The sequence below is a fragment of the Mesoplodon mirus genome (genome assembly GCF_964341445.2).
Source record: "Mesoplodon mirus genome assembly, chromosome: 12".
NCBI lineage: Eukaryota > Metazoa > Chordata > Mammalia > Artiodactyla > Ziphiidae > Mesoplodon > Mesoplodon mirus.
In genome coordinates this window covers 70,005,579-70,028,718 of record NC_138988.1, presented here as the reverse complement: position 1 = coordinate 70,028,718, position 23,140 = coordinate 70,005,579, and the positions used below count along the sequence as shown (strand labels likewise).

The window sequence follows — 23,140 nt, the reverse complement described above, 5'->3', positions numbered from 1 at the left end:
ACATCCTTTTTTATCCCCCAAACCAAGACACATACACCTAAGCCTCCCCATTCCCTGCTGGTCAAATAACAGTTAATTCTACCTCAAGTCTTTCTTACATGTTCATTATCTTTAACTCCCTTTACTTTTCCCAATTTCTTCCACCTCTTCCTTAGCTCAAGAATCATTTATCTTACTCTTCCCGATCCAAAAAACTCTGCCTATGTTTGTAAGTCCTTTGTTGAGGGGACTTACCTCTTGTTCACACCCACTCACCTTTTCGTTCCCTGATGAGGACAATTCGTCGTTCTTTCACTTCCGAGCTCAGATTATCTACCATCTTATTAATGCAATTGTCTAGAACCAGGGAGTGGGTTTTCGACTTGATGTCCTTCCGACAAATGGGGCATTCTATCTTCCGCTTCATCCACTCACTGATACAGTAGGAGCAGAAACTATGGGCACAGTTCAAGGTGACAGCCTATAATGGGAATGTGAACACACAGATCAGAACTGTGATGCTTACTTCCCCAGGGCGGTTGCGATCTCAGAACCAACTCAGATCACACTGCCAACATGGGTTAGCTACCCTGCAAACAAATGTCACTGGACGCAAGTAGGACTAGTAAGCTTGTGAATGTTTGGTATAAATACATCACTAATTCTCTCATGAAAACAAATTTATGTCCTAATGGTGAATTAGCACCTCAATTTTAATATATGAAGGGGAACACAGAGTGAATACTCAGTATACAGAATGGTAGGAGGCATCATCTTTACTCAAAAGCAGCTAAAAAAGTATATGTGAAAGAGAACTTAGGCTGGGAAAAAATGTAATGGGTTCAACTGATAGTGCCTTAAGTAAGTAAGCCTGTGAGACGAGAGAAAGCAGAAGGAAGTCTGTATGTGAGGGGCTCCTATGAGTAATTCCAATGGTCAGCTTTCTGCCAGGACACTTTTCACTCCCCAAAACATAAACCATTCTCCTCATTACTCTTGTCTATGTACATCTCCTAAGATACAACTTTGTGAGGCTCAAAAGTCTTCCTTCCTGTTTTTAGGATAGCAGTGGAAAATAACACAGAAATCATGTATTTTTCAAATGCCGAGTTGAGACCAGAAAGCCAACTAGGAGACTTTCTTAGTAACGAATGAGATAAATTCTCATAAACGGGACTAAAAACCTGTCTGATTAAAATGAAACCTCTTCCCAACACTGATTTTAAGAGGTGACCCACAGAAAAGGTCAGGCACATGCTGTAAACCAAACAAAGTCAAGTTATTTGTCTCTTACGTGTCGTGCAGATGCTCTGGGTTGGCTAACTCATCACCCATTCCAACCACCCTTTCCTTGTCTTCTTCTATTAGGGTCCGTAAGCCACGTCAAAAGAGCACGAACTGAGTTTCTCCAAAGTAGGGAATCAAATGACTAGAAACTATGGGGGAAATTATGACCCGAAGTCAAAGTAGATCCAGAGCAAAAGAAACAGGTCTACCCAGGAGAGATTTTTCAGGAGGCTAATACACCCAATCTCCCTAAAGTCCACCAGAAAAAAGGAAGCAGTGTGTGTATGCATTTTCTTTTTAAAGGATTCTGAAAAGCACTGTCATTTAACAAATTGAGTTTAACACCTGAAGTGTAAGATGAACTGGACACAGATAGTAGAATGTGTGAAAATAAAAGAGGACTGTGCAGGACTTCCTTGGCGGTCCAGTGGTTAAGACTCCATGCTTCCAATGCAGGGGGTGTGGGTTCCATCCCTAGCTGGGGAACTAAGATCCCACATGCTACACAGCATGGCCATAAAAAGAAAAAAAAAAGGAGAGCCTGTGCAAAAACAAGACAGGATAACAGGGAATTCCCTGGTGGTCCAGTGGTTAGAACTCTGTGCTTTCACTGCTGAGGGCACAGGTTCAATCCCTGGTTAGGGAAATAAGATCTCACAAGCCACGTGATGTGGAAAAAAAAAAAAAAAGACAGGATAACAGATGGTAACCTAGGAGAGATGTTTCATTTTCATAAGGAGCCTCAGAGTTCCTGAAATATGTTCCACTTGGCCACTGAATTCCCAGCAACCATACATCAATGGCATTTACCCCCCTGTTCAAAGGCTGCACTGCACACCTACTCTCAGCACTGTGCCCATTCAGAGCAAAGAAAGAATAGTTTTATTGAGCAGCTTTATTCTGATACTTCAAATTTCTAATGCCATCTAATTCTGGATTGTGTCAGAATCAAGTGGTTCCCGGGAGGTAAAAAACCTGTAGGAGTTCAACACTAGGCACAAAATCCAACAGGACATAGTTGTCAGAAAAGTAGAAAGCACAGGACCTTCTGACCTGTGGGAGGGTGGGGCAGCTCTCAGGTGGTTCTTTGAAACCAAAGTGTTTTCTCCCCAATACCAAAGAGATAAAGGCTTTATTACAGCCCAAAACATTGATTCTGCCAAACAGATACTCAAGAACAAATGAAATAAGAAAAAAGACAGTGGAGGTAAAGAAGACTACAAAAACAAATGAGAAGTGACTATCTCTAGCAGTCACTTTGAGGTCAAATAGCTACAGTAAGTTCCTGGAGGAAAAACATTCTTTAGAATGTTTCCCTACAGCAGAGGCAGTCTGTGTAGCCGAGGCTCCATTCAGGGTTGGGAGAGTGAGAAGGCGTGAGCCACCATTCATAATTACCTCAATGAAGTATTCTGAACAAATAATACACTGGAGCTCATTCTCTAGCACGTCATTCACATGGCTAAGAACTTCCTCCTTCTGTGCTTGCACCTTCTCCTTCTCCTCCTGCAAAAACATACAACCCCACCTGTCATTCGGGAGAACCAACGAGAATGCAAAACAGGACAGGAAGCAGGGTTAATAGTCTGCAATAGGATTAAGAAGGAATCTAAATTAAAAATTCACCCTGGCACAGCAACATGAAAATAAAACTCTTTCCGCAAGGGTTACTGTTTCTCAGAACTGCTTTCTAATATAGGACACTATCTTCCTTTTCTTCCCTCTCTCGACTTTTTTAGTATGTATTCGCATTGCAGGTTCTGTCTTCTTCCCAAAAATTAACCAAATGAGAAAAACTGAAGGTAGCATACCCACTCCACCAACCACCCAAGACCAGAATAAGGCATTAAGTATCCTATAGCAAACTGCAGTTGAGGTGATACAAAATCATCCCAAGCAACCAAGAACTCACTGGATAAGAAAGAAATGAGGAACAGTCCATAAAGGTAGGAAGCTTGAATTAGTATGTAAGGTCCCTTATGTTCTTTGCAGCTGCCTCTCCTATAAAATAAGGATAATACCTATGTTCCCTAGAGGCAGGAGGCTGGAGAGATGGCCTCTTGAAGTACCTTCAGGCCCCACACTCTATGATGCTTGTCACTTCCCACTCCTGCAGTGCAATTTCCCTGTGTTTTCCCCAAGAGGTCAGACTGCTTGTAGACACACTTTTTAAGGAGGATCTACGTGTGCTCTCTTGAAGCCAACATTTATTAAGTTAGCACCTCATCTCCAAAACAGAAGGGATCAGGAGCCCCTTAGGGGGAGAGGAAAAGCCATTTAGGGTATATTTGAGTGGTTCATTTATTTCTCATGTTTTACTTTCTCTTCTAATCAAAGCAAAGACTGTCAGACTGCTTAGGGCAGTGAAGAGGGACTGGAGCCAGTTATAACTAGAGTCAAGTTCCCTGAAAACTTTTGAATTACTGGATTTAAAAAGATGTGGTGGTTTCCTGGAGGCTGGGGAAGAAGGAACTATGTCATTTAAACAGAGGATAAGGATATCAAACAAACTAAAAAGAGAGACTCCTCCTTTTCTGTATTTTGCTCCAGATCTGTACATGAGGAGGGGTGGGCTGAGAGATGCAGTCAGACTCAGGCATAAGTTTCAGGTCAAAGGATGCAAACTGGTGACCTGTGGACTGGATCCAGCCTGAAGACTTATTTAGTCTGGCATTCATGGTATCAAAACACTGAACTATTGCCAATACTTGAAAACTGGGATACTTTACATAAACATTTAGATTTCCATCTTCCGTGGAAAACTCAGATCGGACAACACTGGGCTTGCATATCTGGATGGCAATGACTGGCTGCATCAGAGAAGAGCTGCGTCTTGGGGTGGGGGTGAGGGTGCACCTCTGCCTCACAGATCCCCACTATGTTCTTACACCCAGGCCACTTTACTCACTTCTATTATCGGTCTGACCCCAGTGGGCACTTGAGTTTACAAGCCCTAATTTAAGAGTTCCACTGATTTGATATGGGAAATAACTACATAAATGCATCAAGATGAACTATTTTTTATTTTGACTACACCACCCCTTAGCCTATATGAGTGAGACACTCTGAAGGAGCATTTACCACAGACAATGGACTAGACTCCAGGATGTGTCTTATTCCCAGCATTTTGCTTCTGGATAAAGGAAGGAAATAGATGTTGTCTTACAGGCAGAACCTTCTACAGCCCTAACTAATTTTACAGATTATTTCCCTTGAGGAAGGAAACAGCCATAACCTCTCCCTTCATTCACCATACCAACCTTTGCACTGTGGAAAATGCTGAGTTGCATGTGCCTACCAAATTCTAAACCTTCACCTTCTTTCCAGTACCTTGGTCTGCTCCAATTCTTTGTTCTTGGCTTGAATGATTGCTTCAAAGTCCTTCTTGCTGCGATTTAGCTCTTCCATCAGAGCCTGATGCTGCAGAAACATAGCAGATACATACTCAAGATGCGTTACACTGCATTGTTCCTTTCAGCCACCATGCCTGTCTCTCCCTCTGTCAGCAGCTTTGGTTCAAGAGACCAATGGATTGGCAATTTCAAAATAATGTTTTTGTTCCATCAGGACATCCCACTTACATGCTGCTTTTTTCAGGGAAAGGGGCAGATAGGGAGGGACGCCATCAAATCTATTAATCCCTCTGGAAATAACCCAACTTCTGTGGCCATCCAAATCAACTGAAGAATTTACACTGCCTTCCAGAGAGTCTGATTCTCTGGGTTTGGCTTGGGGCCCAGGGATGTACATTTTTTACAAAGCCACACAAGTGATCCTGGGAACAAATGCTCAAGAACTAGTAAGTAACTCTAAGGTTACCCAGCACTGGGAGCAGCTTTTAAGAAATAATCAGGGAAATATGGATTCAGGAAAACTAGATAATCATTTTCTTTGAAATGAAAAAGATCTTTAACCTATTTATTCTATGAATCACATACTACATGCTCATAGGCAATGCTGCCTGAACCCTGGCTGTGTCTTCTGGAAGCTGGCATGCCCAAGAGCTAACAGCTCATTCATTGTGACTAACTGCCTACATCAAATGTCAAGAGGTTCCATTTCTATGAAACATAATTTCTGAGCTCCCTCATACTTAAGTATATTTTAAATCTCATTTCAAATCCTTTTTTAAAGAAGGTGATCTTTCTTTTATTATTTTAATTCTTTTATTTGGTTTTTTCTTTTTTTTCTGTTTTAATGAGAACTATATTTTCAAATGGTGGACTCTTTCTGCCCATAACTAAACTGAGGAAGACCTGCTGACTTAAAAGTCCATGGGTTGGAAATTCCCTGGCGGTCCAGTTCTTAGGGTTCTGTGCTTCCACTGCAGGGTGCACTGGTTTGATCCCTGGTGGGGGAACTAAGATCCCAGATCCCACAAGCCATGTGGCATGGCCAAAATAAATAAATAATAATATTGTATCTATGTTAAATCTGCTGAATTTAATAACCGTGCTAGGATGATGTAAGAGAATGCCCTTGTTTTGAGGAAACAAATACTGAAGTACTTTAGGGTAAAGAGACGTAAAACATGCAATTACTGTTAAATACTGAAGTACTTTGGGGTAAAGGGACATAATACATGCAATTACTTTTAAATAATTCATAAAGAAATATACACATGGAGAAAGAGAGAAAATGGTAAAGCAACTCTTGGTAGCTGAACCAATAGCAGAAACTGCCTACCTCCACATTTCATATACATAAGAAAAATAGGGCTTCCCTGGTGGCACAGTGGTTGAGAATCCGCCAGCCGATGCAGGGGACACGGGTTCAAGCCCTGGTCTGGGAAGATTCCACATGTCACGGAGCAACTAGGCCCGTGAGCCACAACTACTGAGCCTGCGCGTCTGGAGCCTGTGCTCCACAACAAGAGAGGCCACGACAGTGAGAGGCCCGCGCACCGCGATGAAGAGTGGCCCCTGCTTGCCGCAACTGGAGAAAGCCCTGGCACAGAAACGAAGACCCAACACAGCCAAAAATAAATAAATAAACAAACCAATGAACCAACATATAAAAAAAAAAAAAAAAGAAAAATAATCTCCCAAGTCAGTTAGCTAATTTACACTTTGCAGCTGAAAGTGTGCTTTGCTGATAACTCAGCTGACTCCAATTCACCTTCTACATGTCCAGAATCACACTATATAACGGACATTCTGAAAACAGAAATGGACTTAAGAGTCCCAGTAACTTACAAAGTCTAGTCACTTGGCCAAGTCTCTTAACTACTTGCGGTTAAAGTATAGTTACTTATAAGATGCAAACATCAAAATGACATTTGTGAAGAGTGCGTTGTAAAATGCAAAGTGCTACATAAGTATGGGTAGTTTCTAAAACTGTTTGTGCTTTTTTACCCTCTTATAGCTGTGTTTAAAATGTTGGCTAGAAGAGTTAAAACTTGAAGAAACATTTTCTTTTGCACAGGAGTCCTTTTATGCTCATTGTTTGCTTATAAGGAAATACTTCTGAATAAGAATTTAACCATTTTCTGCACACCTACATAGAAGGTAACAAATTATTACACTGTCTATAACTCAGCAGCCTTTCTAGGCTAGAACCTATTTCTGGCTTCTTTTAGGAGACACAATCATAACAAAAATATTTAATGTGCCAGGCATTGTGCAAAGTGGCTTACATACATTGTATAATTCTCACAAAAACTCAGTTAGTTCGATGCAATTATTATTTCATCACCAGTAAAATGGGGAAAACAACAGCAGTTGCCTCACAGGGCTGTTGTTAAGGATTTGAAAAGACTATACAAAGAGCATTTAGCACAGTGCCTGGCCAAAAGTAACCGCTGCACACAGTTTACCATTTGTTGGTACCTTCATTTTACAGATAAACAGACACAGAAAAAGGCAAGTGTAAGCAACAGGATTTTCAACTCAAGTCTGACTCCCCAAGTTTCTGCCACTTTCTTTCTTCTTCCTTTTTTTAAAATTATCTCCTCGTACAGTAGGGGGAAATAGTAAATCCCCATGATAGTGGCTGAACTTAAAGCCAGGAAACACCTAATTTAATTGTCTTTGACTGTCCTCACCCCCTACCAACGTCTGGTAAAGTGAGCTGCTCACTAACTTCTTTTTTTTTTTTTTTTTTTTTTTTCGGTACGCGGGCCTCTCACTGTTGTGGCCTCTCCCGTTGCGGAGCACAGGCTCCGGACGCGCAGGCTCAGCGGCCATGGCTCACGGGCCCAGCCGCTCCGCGGCATATGGGATCCTCCCGGACCGGGGCACGAACCCGTATCCCCTGCATCGGCAGGCGGACTCTCAACCACTGCGCCACCAGGGAGGCCCTCACTAACTTCTTGAACTAATGAAAGACTAGGTTTCTAACCTGGGTGAGCTAGATCTTTCTGGGCTGGGTAGAGTCTCCTCGTCTCTGAGCTGGTGTCCCTGGCTGCAGACCTGAAGAGGCTGTTCAGGTCCTGTTTGAGGAAACGGACTTGTCTTCCCTTCCTCAAAAAACAATTTACCAAGGGCCACTGCCCCCCAACCCACTAGGACTTGAAGGGTCCCAACCTACATTTGCCTGTGATAACTCCTATACGTCTCCACCACCGCCACGGCAACATTTTTGGAGCCCAGCTCGCCCCCACCTTCCTCTTAGCAGGCGCCGAAGGTGGTATTTCTGAAAAGATATTACTCAAGAAACACATTTTAAAATGTGTGGTCTGGGGGCTTCCCTGGTGGCGCAGTGGTTAAGAATCCGCCTGCCAATGCAGGGAACACAGGTTTGAGCCCTGGTCCGGGAAGATCGCACATGCTGCGGAGCAACTAAGCCTGTGCGCCACAACTACTGAGCCTGCCTGCCACAACTACTGAGCCTGCGTGCCACAACTACTGAAGCCCACGCACCTAGAGCCCGTGCTCCACAAGAGAAGCCACCGCAATGAGAAGCCCGCGCACCGCATTAAGAGTAGCCCCCGCTTACCGAAACTAGAGAAAGCCCGCGCACAGCAACAAAGACCCAATGCAGCCAAAAATAAACTAATTTAAAAAAATAAAAAAACAATAAAATGTGTGGTCTGCAGAAAAAAAGCAGTTATGTCAGAAGTCCTGAGTATTCATCTTGACCACTAATTAGATGCATGTGCTTTAATTTTCTCATTTATAAAATGGGAAAATAGGTGCCCCCCTACATTGGGGTTAATAAGAAAAAAAATAACATATATGAGAGCACTCAGAAAAGTTTTTAAAGCTCTATGTAAATGTAAGTTATTATAATTATAGGCCTGGAAAATGAAAAAGAACAGCTTCAGAAGGACCACCAGGTGGACCGAACAATAACCATGTTTGAGAGTGGTAGGTCCCCCAGGCATGCTGTTATAGAACCATGATCTAAAAGTATCCTATTTTAGGTTAATGAATGGAGACTGGCCAAGTGCATTATGCTAAATGATAGTGTGTTTTCCAGTCTGTCTCACTAGAGGGTGAAGTGTTGTGGGTGCAGGGTGCTTAATGATTCCTCACAGGGATTTTCAAGAGCAGAACCTTACTCTTTTCCAGTCAATTTCAAAACATTATCTGAATATTAATTTAATAATCCTCTAAATGGGAAACATGCTTACCCCCCCACCCTAGAAAATACACAAGCTGAGAAAATAAAATTCCAAAAAGACTGAATTTTTCACCTAATGCTTTCCAAGGCTGTTTGTGCACCCAAGGTAGGCACCCTCCCAAGCATGAAGTAATATGTGACTGTTAGCACTGTAAAAAGGTTGGGAGGTAGGTAAGCAATAAAAGAACCGAATGATATGGGCTTCCCTGGTGGCACAGTGGTTAGGAGTCCGCCTGCCCACGCAGGGGACACGGGTTCGTGCCCTGGTCCGGGAAGATCCCACATGCCGCGGAGCGGCTGGGCCCGTGAGCCATGGCCGCTGAGCCTGCGCGTCCGGAGCCTGTGCTCCGCAACGGGAGAGGCCACAACAGTGAGAGGCCCACGTAACGCAAAAAAAAAAAAAAAAAAAAAAAGAACCGAATGATAAATTCTCCTGAACAAATTCTAATGCGATTACTCATTTTTCTCAAGGAGATACACTCACTTCCTGACTTATAACAAACTACTAATCATTACACATAAAGAAGACAAAGCAGGTTTTAAAGATGCAAAAGAACTCATAAAAAAATAAACAGAGGAGAGAGGTAGTCAAATTAAACTAAATAAATTACAGGCAATCTTTTAGGATAATTTTATTCCTGTGAGCCTTGTTCCCTTCAGTAAATTGATACGTTTTGCTGACGGTTAAACTGCACATTCTCAACCTAACCTAAAATGTTTAATTGGAACATTCTCAGATGGTTTCAGGATGGCTTCAGCTCAGGAATGGTGAGGTAATGGAGGCCCTTGCAGGCCCTGGTGGCCAAGTCACAGCTCGCAATTTCCCTCTGCTGCTCTCACCTTTCTGGAAGCGCAACCACTCTCCTAGAGAGCCTCCTAATTGCTACAGGCTCATTTCATCTTCACCAAAGCAACTCATGCTCAAATGAAGATGTAAGCTTTCATGCTGAGGTCTGGCATGTCTGTGAGGCTCCAGTCTCCAACCTGATGGCGTGAGCAGCTGCCACCTGCTCTGTCTACAGACTGGAGATGCCGCAGAGGTGTGCGCTAAGCAGCAGAGGCAGCCGGTGGCCACAAGAAGCCTGGTTGTCCCCCGACTCCACCGCCCACTATAAGCTCAGGACAATGGCAAGAGATTTACCTCCTGCAGAGCCTGGGCCAGCTGTTGCTTCAGGTCCTCTTCTCCTTGCTCTTTCTCCAAACCCTGCAAAGCCAAAAACAAAATGTAAGGTTACCCTGCAGGAAGGGGGAAAAAGGGACAAAATCCAGTAACAAGCAGAGCAGACCTGCTAGCGTGAGCATCTGGAAACAACAGGGGGCAGGGAGTGGGTGGAAAATCTCCCATTTTACTTCAAGCTGTTGGCAGTAAGGGACTTAAGCAGAATTAAACGGCTCAAATACTGCATACCTCAGGGCTGTCACCTTCAAGCCACCACTCAGGGTGTTCTGGAGAAACTTTGGATTAATACTCCAAGTCCCCTTCACTGGCTAATGCTGTGATTCCCAAAAGGATGTAAACTGAGAGCTTCTGAGTCACCAAGTATCTAAACTGAAACACAATCCCCTGAGCTGGCACTCACAAGCTCCACCATGTTTCTTTCCTCAATTCTGGCCACTCTGTCTCTCACTCTGAGTCTTTACCACTTCTAGCCCATAAACTGCTCCTCCTCCTGCCTTGCCTGAGCTTATGCTATATCTCCTCCATCTGCCCCCTCGAATGTGGATGCCTTCTACATCATCACTCCCCTACATCCAGCACCTTCCAGAAGAACCTCTGGGCCCTTCCCTCCTTAAGAATTACCTACCCAGGACTTCCCACGTAAGACTCCGCATTCCCAAGGCAGCGGGTCCAGGCTCGATCCCTGGTTGGGGAACTAGATCCCACATGCATGCCACAACTAAGAAGTCCACATGCTGCAACTAAGAAGCCCGCATGCCACAACTAAGAAGCCCGCATGCCACAACTAAGAAGCCCGCATGCCTCAACTAAGAAGTCTGCATGCCACAACTAAGAGTCCACATGCCACAACTAAGAGTCTGAATGCTGCAACCAAGAAGTTCACATGCCACAACTAAGAAGCCCACACGCTGCAACTAAAAGATCCCATGTGCCGCAACAAAGACTTGACACAGCCAAAATAAATAAATTAATTAAATAAATATTAAAAAAGAATTAGCTACCCATTTAATATGCCAACTGGAAATTGTTCTCTAATTTAAATATATTGACTTGAAACTGTTCTGATTATTTTATGTGTATAATACATCTTTGTCTCCTAACCAGATATATTCCTTAATGGCAAAAATCATTTATTAAGGGCTTCCCTGGTGGCGCAGTGGTTGATAGTCCACCTGCCGATGCAGGGGACACAGGTTCGTGCCCCGGTCTGGGAAGATCCCACATGCTGCGGAGCGGCTGGGCCCGTGAGCCATGGCCGCTGAGCCTGTGCTCTGCAACAGGAGAGGCCACAACAGTGAGAAGCCCACGTACCACATAAAAAAAAAAAAAAAAAAAAAAAAAAAAAAATCATTTATTAAGCATCTTTATACCCACCCAAACTCAAGTATAGTGCCAGGTAATGTGGGTGCTCAAAAAAATCTGTGTGGCTAATACATATAAAATAGATAACTAAAAAAAAAAGAATGACGTGGAGAATTCCATAACAGACAGGGTCCTCCTCCCATTATAGTAGTTGAAAATGCCACATCCTTGCTTTCATGATGTCCTCTGAACCCAAAGTGCTATCCTGGAACAAGCAGACACCCTCAGAAACTGGTTACTTGAGGTTACAGGGAGTGCAAGATTCCACTCCATGGGGTGGTGGTGGAAGTATCATACGATAACATTTAATTTCCAGAGGAGCAGCAGAAGTGATTCCAGGCTTGTGCTGAGACCCCAGCATTAGCACTGCTGGCCCTGCAGGTGAGATGTTTGTGCCCAGTGACAACAGCAGAGCATCTTCCTTGGACTAGGTCTGTCTCATTCCTGACTGTGTAGTTGCCAGCCTTGTTTTCCCAGTCCCCCAGCAACTAATGTTGTTTAAATAAATTCCTTATATTGCAAAAAAAAAAAAAAAAATCTGTGTGGGAATTCCCTGGCAGTCCAGTTGTTAGGACTCCGTACTCTCAATGCTGAGGGCCCGGGTTCAATCCCTGGTTGGCGAACTAAAATCCCACAAGCCACGCAGCGCAGCCAAAAAAAACAAAAATTCTGTGTGAAGTAGCAAGGGTTAAATGAGCTTCTGAGCAAGTGGTAGGGGTAGGATAAATTCTTAGGAGAGGGGAATGCAACTAATAAACAAAGGACTAGATATACGTCACTAGGAGCAATTTATATATGGCCCTCTCATTCCTAGAGAAATTCTCTAAACCAGTCCTTTTTGCCTTTCTTTACCATTTTGATAAGGAAAAAGATTTCACAGCTATGTCTTGAAGCATGCCGAAAGCAGCCACAAATATTAACAGTAACTCTTGTTCCTGAGCACATAAGCCTTTAAAGAGAGCTCTACTCTGGTGAAGGTGTCAAACACTAAATATGTAAAGATAAATCTCCATCTATTAATTTCAAAAACTAGTTCAGGCTGGAAAAGGGCAGCAAAAAGGTACACATAAGCAAGCAGTGTATACCCTTAGAAAGACCTATTTAATCCATGGCCTTGGTTAAGACCAGCAGTTTAAGGGGATAGCTGAGATTAGAATGAAATCTACAAACTGTTCAGAAATAAGCCAACACAACTGGTTGTTTCTTACCCTGAGTAAAGTACATGAAAGAGAAAAGCTTATTCACTTCAATACTGATTGGCCCCTCTTAGTTCTAAGTCAACAATGGGGAATTCTTGACATTCAGTATTACCTGAGCAAGTAGGTGAGAGTAAAACATGTGGCTCTTGCCAGATGGGAACTGACATTTTGAGCAGAACCAGGATCAGCCGTAGCCTAGAAGCTTTGTGCAAGAGCTTGTCATTTAAACAAATGACTTGAGGATGCAGACACATTTGCCCTCACCTTGACACAGCTAAGACAGTCATTATTTTATCTACTAAAGGCCCTGTGGAAGGTGGCTTATCACTCAACCCAACAACTGAGTCATGGTGTACCTGTCCCCTCTCATGCTGGCTACTCAGGTCAGACACAAACATTTTCTGCCTTTCTAGCCTCCCACTTCCTAGGTTAGCTACAGAGCTAACAAGTTGCCACGTAAATCAAGGGCAGAGTAATCAGGTGACCTACACCTGCCTTGGGTACAGGAATTTGGCTTGACCTCAGAATAAAGAAAGATTGCTCATGAAGACAACTATTGCGTTAATTGGGGTGTGCGGTAATTTGAGGGCATCTTCACCTTCATCCAACCTCTCTCTGAATTTACCTCAGTTCTGAGATGCGTCACCTTTACATCCTGTTATATCTTGGCTGGTTCCGCCAGTCACCTTTCCCCATCTTGGCATCCCAACTCTGGCTCTTGATCTGATCATCATGCTGAACCTCAAAAGTTTTCTGTTCCCATTACATCTCCTGTCCCTGGCACTCAGCACTTGGTCCCTGATACAGAAACAGAGAGTTCCGGCCAGAGGCTCACAAAGGGCCTGCCCATCCCAAGGGGCACTCTTGTCCTTCCCTCCTGTGTGGTACCTGGAGATGCTGCTGCTCTTCCTGGAAAGTCTTCTCCAGCTGCTCCACTCTGGCTTCCTGTTGGGCCTGCTCTGCACACAGCTGGGACTGTAAATCCTGCAGTTCCTGCTCCATTTTCACAATTTTCTTTGAGTTCCCTTTTTGGGTCTGCTTTTTCACATTCAGAACAGCTACCTGCTTTTCCTGCAACTGTGTTTTCAGCTTTAGAATCCTGGACATCGTTACCTTAAACAGCTCTAAGCTGCTGTGAGATGCTGAAGGATTTGAGGCTTTCTGCTTCTTATAATGAAGCTCTACAACTTCTGCGGGGCCTGGGTCAACACGAGCCCCTGTGGTCTTCCCACTTAGCTGAAGAGAAGTCAACTTAGGATCCAAATATTCAGAGGGTTGACTAGCCACTTCACCCTTCCCATGTGACTTCACTGGCTGACCAGGTTCACAAGACACTTTACTTATTTTGGATTTCAAATTTGAGGGGCCTTCAGCTCCAGAACCCTCTAATTCATTCAAACTAAATTTCCTTTTAGTTCTCAAGCCCTTATTTTTTTCCATCATCTGGTCACTTTTTGGGGAAAGACAAGGATAAATCCTCTCCCAGTCTTCTTCAGTAACTTCATATTCATACTCTGCATTCTCCTTATTTTCCAGAGGCACCCCAAGCTGGATGTGATCTCCATTATGGATAGAATAGACCTTTAAAGGTTCTAGACGTTCTCTGTTCAGCCAAACACCATTCAGACTCTGGGGAAAGGGAAAGAAAGACAAAATAAGTTTCATGATTTTCCTCCTCTTAATGGAATTTCTCTCCTGCTGCTGCAAAATCTTCTGTCTTTTCAGAAAGAAAATCATTGGAGGCAGAGTCAAGATGGTGGTGTGGGAAGACGCGGAATTAGTGTCTCCCCACAAATAGGGTGCCTGCCGCCACTGGTGGGGGACTCTGATGCCCAAGGAGATGGGAGGAACCACAAAGTGAACCGGTAGGACGTAGGGGGAATGAGGGGGGAGGAGAAGTGGAGGCCAGATAGGACTGGCACCCCTGAAGCCAGGGAGATCAGGAGAGGCAGGCGGGAGGGGCCCTCCAGAAGGAGCGGGAGAAGTGCGGAGGGTGACTGCCCCACCACTCGAGCCCAGGAAGCCTGCTAGGCTCCCAGGTGAGGTCCCCTGCCCTCTGAGACCAGGGGCGGGGGGCATGCCTGGGCCCCTTCTGTTCCTTAAGCCTAAGCCCCACCCCCCACAGCCCCCAGGACCTTTTCCAGCCCTGTGGGTCCTGCGCATTGGCTCCGCCCACCACCCAAACCTCGCCCTTGCTTAGGCCCCACCTTCCACAGCCAAGGCCTTCCCCACCCCCCACCCCCTGGCCCTTTTTTTCTTTTCTTTTCCCTCTTCCTCTTTTTTCCTAGTGTGATGTACCTTCCAGTTGTTGATTCATCTATATTTTTATTTTTATATTCTTTCTAACATACTGTTCGTTTCCTAGTCTAATTTTATTTTTTACTTTGTTACTGTTCTTTTTTTTTCCACCCCACATGGCTTGCGGGATCTTGGTTCACAAGCTCAGGGTTGGGCTGAAGCTCCTGCAGTGGGAGCTTGAGTCTGAACTACTGGACTAACAGAGAACCTCAGACCCCAGGGAATATTCATCAGAGTGGGGTCTCACGGAGTTCATCATCTTAGCACCAAGACCCAGCTCTGCCCAATAGCCTACAAACTCCAGTGTTGGAAACCTCAGGCCAAACAACCAGTAAGACAGGAACACAATCCCAATCATAAAAAATAAAAAAGAGAGACAGCAAAAAAATATGTCACAGATGAAGAAGCAAGGTAAAAACCTACAAGACCAAGTAAATGAAGAGGAAGTAGGCAATCTATCTAAAAAAGAATTCAGAGTAATGATAGTAAAGATGATCCAGAATCTTAGAAATAGAATGGAGGCACAGACTGAGGAAATATAAGAAATGTTTAACAGAGATCTAGAAGAACTAAAGAACAAACAAACAGAGATGAACAACACAATAACTGAAATGAAAAATACACTAGAAGGAACCAATAACAGAATAACTGAGGCAGAAGAACGAATAAGTGAGGTGGAAGACAAAATAGTGGAAATAACTACTGAGGAGCAGAATAAAGAAAAACGAATGAAAAGAATCGAAGACAATCTCAGAGACTTCTGGGACAACACTGAACGCACCAACATTCGAATTATAGGGGTCCCAGAAGAAGAAGAGAAAAAGAAAGAGTCTGAGAAAATATCTGAAGAGATTATAGTTTAAAACTGCCCTAACATGGGAAAAGAAATAGTCACACAAGTCCAGGAAGCATAGAGAGTCCCATACAGGATAAATCCTAGGAAAAACACACCAAGACACATATTAATGGAACAAAAATTAAATTCAAAGAAAAAATATTAAAAGCAGCAAGGGAAAAACAAAAAATAACATACAAAGGAATCCCCATAAGGTTATCAGTGATTTTTCAGCAGAAACTCTGCAGGCCAGAAGGGAGTGGCAGGATATACTTAAAGTGATGAAAGAGAAAAACCTACAACCAAGATTATTCTACCCAGCAAGGATCTCATTCAGATTCAATGGAGAAGTCAAAAGCTTTTCAGACAAGCAAAAGCTAAGAGAATTCAGCACCACCAAACCAGCTTTACAACAAATGCTACAGAAACCTCTCTAAGTGGGAAACAAGAGAAGAAAAAGACCCACAGAAACAAACCCAAAACAATTAAGAAAATGGTAATAGGAACATATATATCGATAATAACCTTGAATGTAAATGGATTAAATACCCCAACTAAAAGACACAGACTGGCTGAATGGATACAAAAACAAGACCCATATATATGCTGTCTACAAGAGACCCACTTCAGACCTAGGGACACATACAGACTGAAAGTGAGGGGATGGAAAAAGATATTCCATGCAAATGGAAATCAAAAGAAAGCTGGAGTAGCAATACTTGTATCAGATAAAATAGACTTTAAAATAAAGACTGTTACAAAGATAAGGAGGGACATTACATAATGATCAAAGGATCAATCCAAGAAGAAGATGTAACAATTATAAATGTTTATGTGCCCAACATAGGAGCACCTCAATACATAAGGCAAATGCTAACAACCAGGAAAGGAGAAATTGACAGTAACACAATAATAGTAGGGGACTTTTGACACCCCACTTACACCAATGGACAGATCATCCAAACAGAAAATAAATAAGGAAACACAAGCTTTAAATGACACAAGAGACCAGATAGATTTAATTGATATTTACAGAACATTCCACCCAAAAGTGGCAGAATACACTTTCTTCTCAAGTGCATACAGAACATTATCCAGGATAGATCACATCTTGGGTCACAAATCAAGCCTCAGAAAATTTAAGAAAATTGAAATCGTATCAAGCACCTTTTCTGACCACGACACTATGGAGATTGGAAACCAATTACAGGAAAAAAACTGTAAAAAACACAAATACCTGGAGGCTAAACAGTGTGCTACTAAATAACCAAGAGATCACTGAAGAAATCAAAGAAGAAATTAAAAAATACATAGAAACAAATGACAATGAAAACATGATGACCGAAAACCTATGGGATGCAGCAAAAGCACTTCTAAGAGGGAAGCTTATAGCAATTCAAGCTCACCTCAAGAAACAAGAAAAATCTCAAATAAACAATCTAACCCTACACTTAAAACAACTAGAGAAAGAAGAACAAAGAAAACCCAAAGTCAGTAGAAGGAAAGAAATCATAAAGATCAGAGCAGAAATAAATGAAATAGAAACGAAGAAAACAATAGCAAAGATCAATAAAACTAAAAGCTGGTTCTCTGAGAAGATAAACAAAATTGATAAACCCTTAGCCAGACTCATCAAGAAAAAAAGGGAGAGGACACAGATCAACAAAATTAGAAATGAAAAAAGGAGAAATCACAACTGACATTGCAGAAATACAAAGGATTATAAGAGACTACTACAAACAACTATATGCCAATAAAATGGACAACCACAAAGAAATGGACAAATTCTTGGAAAAGTACAATTTTCCAAGACTGAACCAGGAAGAATTAGAAAATATAAACAGACCTATCACAAGTAATGAAATTGAAGCCGTAATTAAAAATTTTCCAACAAACAAAAGTCCAGGACTAGATGGCTTCACAGGCGAATTCTATCAAACATTTAGAGAAAAGCTAACACAGATCCTTCTCAAATTCTTCCAAAAATTGCAGAGGGAGAAACACTCCCAAATTCATTCTATGAAGCCACCATCACCCTGATACCAAAACCAGAAAATGATATCACAAAAAAAGTAAATTATAGACCAATATCACTGATGAACATAGATGCAAAAATCCTGAACAAACTACTAGCAAACAGAATCCAACAGCACATTAAAAGGATCATACACCATGATCAAGTGGGATTTATCCCAGGATGCAAGGATTCTTCAATATACGCAAATCAATCAATGTGATACACCACATTAACAAATTAAGGAATAAAAACCATATGATCATCTCAATAGATGCAGAAAAAGCTTTTGACAAAATTCAACACCCATTTATGATAAAAACTCTCCAGAAAATAGGCACAGAGGGAACCTACCTCAACATAATAAAGACCACATATGACAAACCCACAGCAAGCATCATACTCAAAGGTGAAAAACTGAAAGCATTTGCCTTAGGATCAGGAACAAGACAAGGACGTCCACTCTCGCCACTCTTACTCAACATAGTTTTGGAAGTCCTAGCCACAGCAATCAGAGAAGAAGAAGAAATAAAAGGAATACTAATTGGAAAAGAAGAAGTAAAACTGTCACTGTTTGCAGGTGACATGATACTATACATAGAGAATCCTAAAGATGCCACCAGAAAACTACTAGAACTAATCAATGAATTTGGTAAGGTTGCAGGATACAAAATTAATGCACAGAAATCTCTGGCATTCCTATACACCAACAACAAAAAATCAGAAAGAGAAATTAAGGAAACAATCCCATTTACCACTGCAACAAAAAGAATAAAATACTTAGGAGTAAACCTGCCTAAGGAGGTGAAAGACTTGTATTCAGAAAACTATAATACACTGATGAAAGAAATCGAAGATGACATAAGCAGATGGAGAAATATACCATGTTCTTGGATTGGAAGAATCAATATTGTGAAAATGACTATACTACCCAAAGCAATCTACAGATTCAATCCCTATCAAACTACCAATGGCATTCTTCACAGAATCAGAACAAAAAATTTTACAATTCGTATGGAAACAGAAAAATCCCCAAACAGGCAATCTTGAGAAAGAAAAACGGAGCTGGAGGAATCAGGATCCCTGACTTCAAACGATACCACAAAGCTACAGTAATCAAGACAGTCTGGTACTGGCACAAAAACAGAAATATAGATCAGTGGTACCGGATAGAATGCCCAGAGATAAACCCACGCACATATGGGCACCTAATTTACGACAAAGGAGGCAAGAATATACAGTGGAGAAAAGACAGCCTCTTCAATAAGTGGTGCTGGGAAAACTGGACAGCTACATGTAAAAGAATGAAATTAGAACACTACCTAACACCATACAGAAAAATAAACTCCAAATGGATTAAAGACTTAAATGTAAGACCAGACACTATAAAACTCTTAGAAGAAAACACAGGAAAAACACTCTTTGACATAAACCACAGCAACATCTTTTTTGACCCACCTCCTAGAGTAACAGAAATAAAAACAAAAATAAAATGGGACTTAATTAAACTTAAAAGCTTTTGCACAGCAAAGGAAACCATAAACAAGACGAAAAGACAACCCTCAGAATGGGAGAAAATATTTGCAAATGAAACAACAGACAAAGGATTAATCTCCAAAATATACAAACAGCTCATGGAGCTCAATATCAAAAAAAAAGAAAAACAATCCAGTTAAAAAATGGGCAGAAAACCTAAATAGACATTTCACCAAGGAAGACATACAAATGGCCAAGAGGCACATGAAAAGATGTTCAACATCACTAATTTTTAGAGAAATGCAAATCAAGACTACAATGAGGTATCACCTCACACTAGTCATAATGGCCATTATCAAAAAATCTACAAACAATAAATGCTGGAAACGGTGTGGTGAAAAGGGAACCCTCCTGCACTGCTTGTGGGAATGTAAATTGATACAACCACTATGGAAAAGAGTATGGAGATTCCTTAAAAAACTAAAAATAGAACTATCATACGACCCAGCAATCCCACTACTGGGCATACACCCTGAGAAAACCATAATTCAAAAAGATACATGTACCACAATGTTCACTGCAGCACTATTTACAATAGCCAGGACATGGAACCAACCTAAATGTCCATCGACGGATGAATGGATAAAGAAGATGTGGCACATGCCGCGGAGCGGCTAGGCCTGTGAGCCATGGCCGCTGAGCCTGCGAGTCCGGAGCCTGTGCTCCGCAACGGGAGAGGCCACACAGTGAGAGGCCCGCGTACGGCAAAAAATAAAAAATAATAAATAATTAAATGTGGCACATATATACAATGGAAAACTACTCAGCTACAAAAAGAAACTAAATTGAGCTACTTGTAGTGAGGTGGATGGACCTCAGTCTGTCATACAGAGTGAAGTAAGTCAGAAAGAGAAAGACAAATACCATATGCTAACGCATATAAATGAATCTAAAAAAAAAAAAGAATGGTACTGATAAACCTAGTTGCAGGGCAGGAATAAAGAGGTAGACATAGAGAATGGACTTGAGGACATGGGGTATGAGGGCGAAGCTGGAGCAAAGTGAGAGTAGCATCGACATATATATATACACTACCGAATGTAAAACAGTTGGCTGGTGGGAAGCAGCAGCATAGCACAGGGAGATCTGCTTGGTGCTTTGCAATGACCTAGAGGGGAGGGATAGGGCGGATGGGATGGAAGCTCAAGAGGGAGGGGATACAGGGACATGTGTATGCATATGGCTGATTCGCTTTGTTGTGCAACAGAAACTAACACAGTATTGTGAAGCAATTATACTCCAATAAAGATCTATTAAAAAGAAAGAAAGAAAACCCTTGAAAACAAATAGAAAAGAAAGGTTCATAAACTGCCATCCTTAGAAACAGCATTCTTCAAACAGCACTTTGGCTTTTTACCTATGTGATGTTCATTTCTCCAGAGAAGTGCCTGTGTAACAGGCAGGAATCACCTTATTACTGGTGGATGAATTACTCAAATAAATGCAGTAGCATTAAAAGAAACTGAAATCGAATAGCTCCTACTGATGTAAACTGGGGGCAATGGCCCAAGACTGGAAAAACTGCTAAGAGTGAAGGAAGTAGCATCTAATGATGAGGTTCCTAAGGTATGCTTGGCCAAGAAAGTCATGCAGGCACTGTCTCTGGATGTGTGTGGCCCCTGAACACATTGGTGAATGAAAAACACTTCCCAGTACACGTAAACCAAAAAAGAAAGTACCAATACCTTGTACTGGAGTCAAATCGCAGGTGGGATCTGATCCAAATAACAGCACCAGAGGTCCACGGGTAACAGAACATGTGGTTAAGAGCTGGAGCTCTGGACTCAGCTTATTAGTTGCATGGCCTTCACCAATTTACTTAACCTCTTTGTACCTCAGTTTTGTCTGTAAAATAGTACAGTTCCTATCTCATACTGCTCCTGTGAGGAATGACTGAGGTAATACATATAAAGCACCTAGCACAGTGACCCACATAGAACAAATGCTCGATATTTACTTTTGTGGTTTAAATTAAATCACAGTGTGGGGATTAAGAGCATGAACCTGAAGTCAGACTGCCTGGGTTTGTAATTTGGCTCTATTACTTAACAGCTGTGTGACTTAGGCAAGTTTCTTAACCTCTCTATGCCCCAGCTGCCACATCTATAAAATGGAAGATAATAATAGTCTCTCCCTCATGGTGTGTGTGTGGATTTAATGAGGTAAAATATGTACCGTACTTAGAAAAGTACCTGGCACATGGTAAGCATTATATAAGTGTATACATAAGTGTTCACTACCATTATTTTGTTCTGTCTCAACTGATTTATCAACAATCACTTCAACTCTGTGCTCAGCATCTTGCAAAGTAAATATACCTAGTACAAAAGCAGAAGATATGAAAACATCTTTTAGCAGCTGACCATGGAAAGCAAAACACAAGGGCATATTTAAGCAAATGTAGGATTACATAGCACAGCCTATAAATGCAAAGGAATATCATGTAGAGCTGGGTTACCTAAGAGATGCTAAATGGAGATGCTAGGTCCTAAAATAGACCTGAAGCAAATGCAACATTTGAAGTTTAAAGAGACAAGTGGGCATTTTAACCCATATCCAGGACTTAACTTTGGGGGACAGGACAGAGATGAAGCTCACATCTGAACAGGGACTAAGGCTTATGTTTATGTTGGTAAAAATGGCTACCTACACTCACCAAGAATACATACCTGGTCAACCCAAATATGAAGGACAGGGGGCTGGACCACAAGGCACAGAGGATCCAGGGGAGTAGAGACTGGATCTCAGCTCTGGTTTGGTATTAGGTCCTGGTTTCTGCTTCTATATTATTTGGCTCAAGCAGGGAGAGGGAGAGAAAGACGAACACAGAAACACACAGAAAGACTGGCTTTTACCTCACTGCCTTGGGCCTAACCTGGCTTATCTGTCAACCTTCTCCTGAACTTTCCATTCATATTCAGCCTGAGAAATAGGAAGTGATCGGTTCTGCAGACTTCTGAAACAACACATGAGGAATTAATAAAGGAGGGGGATGGAGACCAGAAGAGTCAATATTAAAATATACATAGGAAAACAGTCCCAGGGAAAGTAATATGACATAGGAGGCCACCTAATGCCAAGATACAGACGTTTAAGAAAAACTCTAAGGCAAAGATAATGTTAAATAAATAAAGAAGGTTATAGAAGCAGCCCAAGACGAGAGAGAACAAGGATTCCCTAAAAAGCTGGGGCAAACCCTTGAGACATATGGCAGCCCTCCACTAGATCCTCTGTATTAACCTGCCTTCCTTCAGAGCCCTTTAGGTCTGAAAAATAAGCTCTCAAAATTTTTCCATCACATTTTATCCTTGGATGCCTCTGTTTACCCATTAATCACTCTTCGGTGACACCTAGTAGTATAATTTGGACCAAAGGCCCAAATCGGTTCTGTTCACATAGTGACTGTAGAAAAGATGAAAATACCATGGCTATACAGGAACAGTCAAGTACTGCCCAGGATATGATTTCAAATACAATGGTTTAAATAAATCAAACTCTGTTCAATACTTTCTTGATGCTGGTTTTCATAATCACCAGTCTGAACAATGTCAGCAGCAGCAAAGTGATAACCAAAGAAAAGCCTGCCCAATGTCTCAGTCATCAATGAGGAAAAGGTGGAATAACCCTCACCCCCTTAAATACTAATTACTTCACTTAATGCTCAATCTCTGTCCAGCATTTTTAATCGGTTGTTGAGAACAGTAGAAACCCAAAGCCAAAAAGCCAATGTTTCCTTGCAGTTCTCTAGATGACTTATGTAGCTCAGTGGTTCTCAGCCCTAACTGTAGAGTGAAATCACCTGGAAACGTTTAGAACAAATAGCAGTGCCTGAGTCTCAACCTTAGACTGAATTAATTGGTCAGAGATGGGACCTAGGCATCACAATT

At 42.0% G+C, this 23,140-nt stretch overlaps 1 protein-coding gene across 2 annotated transcripts in view; it reads right to left on the bottom strand.

The window, feature by feature from the left end:
- Positions 1-23,140, bottom strand: part of RNF8 (ring finger protein 8) — a 39,913-nt gene that overhangs the window by 5,686 nt on the left and 11,087 nt on the right. Inside the window, exons 3-7 of one of the 2 annotated variants that reach the window (XM_082638413.1) lie at positions 13,459-14,199; positions 9,971-10,033; positions 4,597-4,686; positions 2,665-2,772; positions 256-460 (exon numbers count right to left, since the gene is read on the bottom strand). In XM_082638413.1, coding sequence (XP_082494539.1) covers positions 256-460; positions 2,665-2,772; positions 4,597-4,686; positions 9,971-10,033; positions 13,459-14,199 — 1,207 coding nt within the window. The remainder of the gene's footprint in view (positions 1-255; positions 461-2,664; positions 2,773-4,596; positions 4,687-9,970; positions 10,034-13,458; positions 14,200-23,140) is intronic. The other variant, XM_082638414.1, reaches the window with a different exon arrangement.